Below are 2,018 nucleotides of genomic sequence, written 5' to 3' on the forward strand. Positions count from 1 at the left end.
GTACATTTTATGTGTGTGATATATATATATATATATATATATATATATATATATATATGAAGTATTTCTCCATTTATTACATTCTATAATTCTGAAGAGGTTTTGGCAATATTTCCAAATGAAGCTTAAACTCAACCAACATTTTATTTTCTATTTTGGAGCTGATTATTATTACTGAAGTCTAGTTTTCTTCTTTCAAATGACTAAATTATAGAAAATGATAAAAACTTTAATTTGGTCTTGTATCTTCATACAACAAAATAAAATGTTGTTGGTCTTTTGCCTAAGAATAATTATAATGTGTTGTAAGTCTCTAATTCAAAATGTTGTTTTTCTTAGAAATACACATTTATATGTGTACACTGAATTGTGAGTCAGATTAAGAAAACTTTTGTATGTAACACTGGAGGATACTAAAAACATCGCTAATGCTAGCTTAAAAACTTGAAGGCTTTCATATAAACTCATATACTGCAAACTTTTTTCCTGCATAGAATCTTAAATATGTATAACAAAAATCTACGGCAATATTTTATAACCTATAAATTTGAAATTCAAATTAATATACCTAGTACTTAATTTGGGAATATTCAATAAAGTTTCAACAGAAATATACTAAAATTTTGAAAGAATAACTCAAACGTTGAATTAATAAGTAATTGCAACCCTGTATAAGTTCATTAGCTTAGAAGAACATAAGTATTATACAAGGCAGATACCTCTCCAGCCCCTTGGAATAGTACTGTTTGATCAGAGAGTTTGTTCTTGGTTATTCGAAGAGCTGCAAGGAGTCCTGCAACTGCAACAGATGCTGTTCCTGAAAGAAGTAATAAATATCCTTGAGTAATCCTCATACAGATCTTGCCAAATTTTAAGCCTTTATTCACATCTTGAAATCATCATGCGACAGGTTAACTGGCTGTCTAATCCCATGATTGCATATGATATGAAATTCTCAGGCTACTTACATCAATATTTAAGATAGCAGCTCATTACTATTCTTGGAAACTTTCCAAAAAGAAGATTCTGTGACTTATTTTGGTGATGCAATGATTGAGTGTATGAGGTTTGGATTCTTATGTGAATATCAGCTCACCTCACTTGGAAAATGTTTAGAAAAAATAATTTATACATTAGGTTCCTTCATTATAAAACAGTTTTACTATGTGATAAAAGAGTAATATATGCTATTACATTTTTCCACCTAGTTATTCTTTGAGTTTTGAAATCTGTTATTGATCCCTTTCATATAAAGAAGGTATACAGCAAATGCTGGCTGATAGTGATGCTGGTGGTAGTGTTGCTTTGATATAATACATTTGAAGTTTAATATTTTAATTTTAACTTGAAAAATCAACAGTTACTAGCAATTAAAATATGATTTTATTGCATTACTTAATTAGTTTTCTTCCCATAATCACCACTGATGAATCCTAAATGTGTCAGACAAAATTCATGTAAAATGTATTTAGGATAAAAACTGCATTTTCCTCATTATGCCTCACAGCATAGAACTTCACCAGTTTTAATTTTATTATTTCACCATATAAACTTTCACAGATCACAGAGCAATTCTTTTGCTTTGAACTTAAGTACACAGCTCAACTTCTTTATGGTTGATGCCTGAAATAAAATTTTGCACTGTCTTGCAGGACTTTCCAGCTGTATTTACATTTTATACTTCTAAAGTACCATTCTACCTATAATATTTCCCAGATTACTCAGCTGGTGGTAAAGCCCAGCTAAACGTTACATACACCATTTGGTTGAAACATAGGTTATGTTTTAACATAAGAGGTTTGATGAATGACACAATGATAAAGTGCTATGCATGCCAAGTACCTAATATTTAACATTTCACAATCAACATATTTATTCTTTTTTAGGGTTGTTTCTTTTTATAATTAGTAGTCAGAAATAAAACTGCAGTAAGTAATTGTTGAAGACTGGTATGTCCCTTGTCTTTTATATATAAATACATACATATATATATGTATATATATATGTATGTATGTGTG

The 2,018-nt window shown here is 29.2% G+C and overlaps 1 protein-coding gene across 1 annotated transcript in view; it reads right to left on the reverse strand.

The window, feature by feature from the left end:
- The window catches only part of ME1 (malic enzyme 1), a gene marked incomplete at its 5' end in the record, with an annotated part of 151,168 nt that overhangs the window by 27,801 nt on the left and 121,349 nt on the right, over positions 1 to 2,018 (reverse strand). Inside the window, 1 exon segment of the mRNA XM_014585872.1 lies at positions 720 to 817. Within this exon segment, the coding sequence (XP_014441358.1) occupies positions 720 to 817 (98 nt within the window).

This window comes from Tupaia chinensis, unplaced genomic scaffold, assembly GCF_000334495.1.
Source record: "Tupaia chinensis unplaced genomic scaffold, TupChi_1.0 Scaffold000097_1, whole genome shotgun sequence".
Lineage (NCBI taxonomy): Eukaryota > Metazoa > Chordata > Mammalia > Scandentia > Tupaiidae > Tupaia > Tupaia belangeri.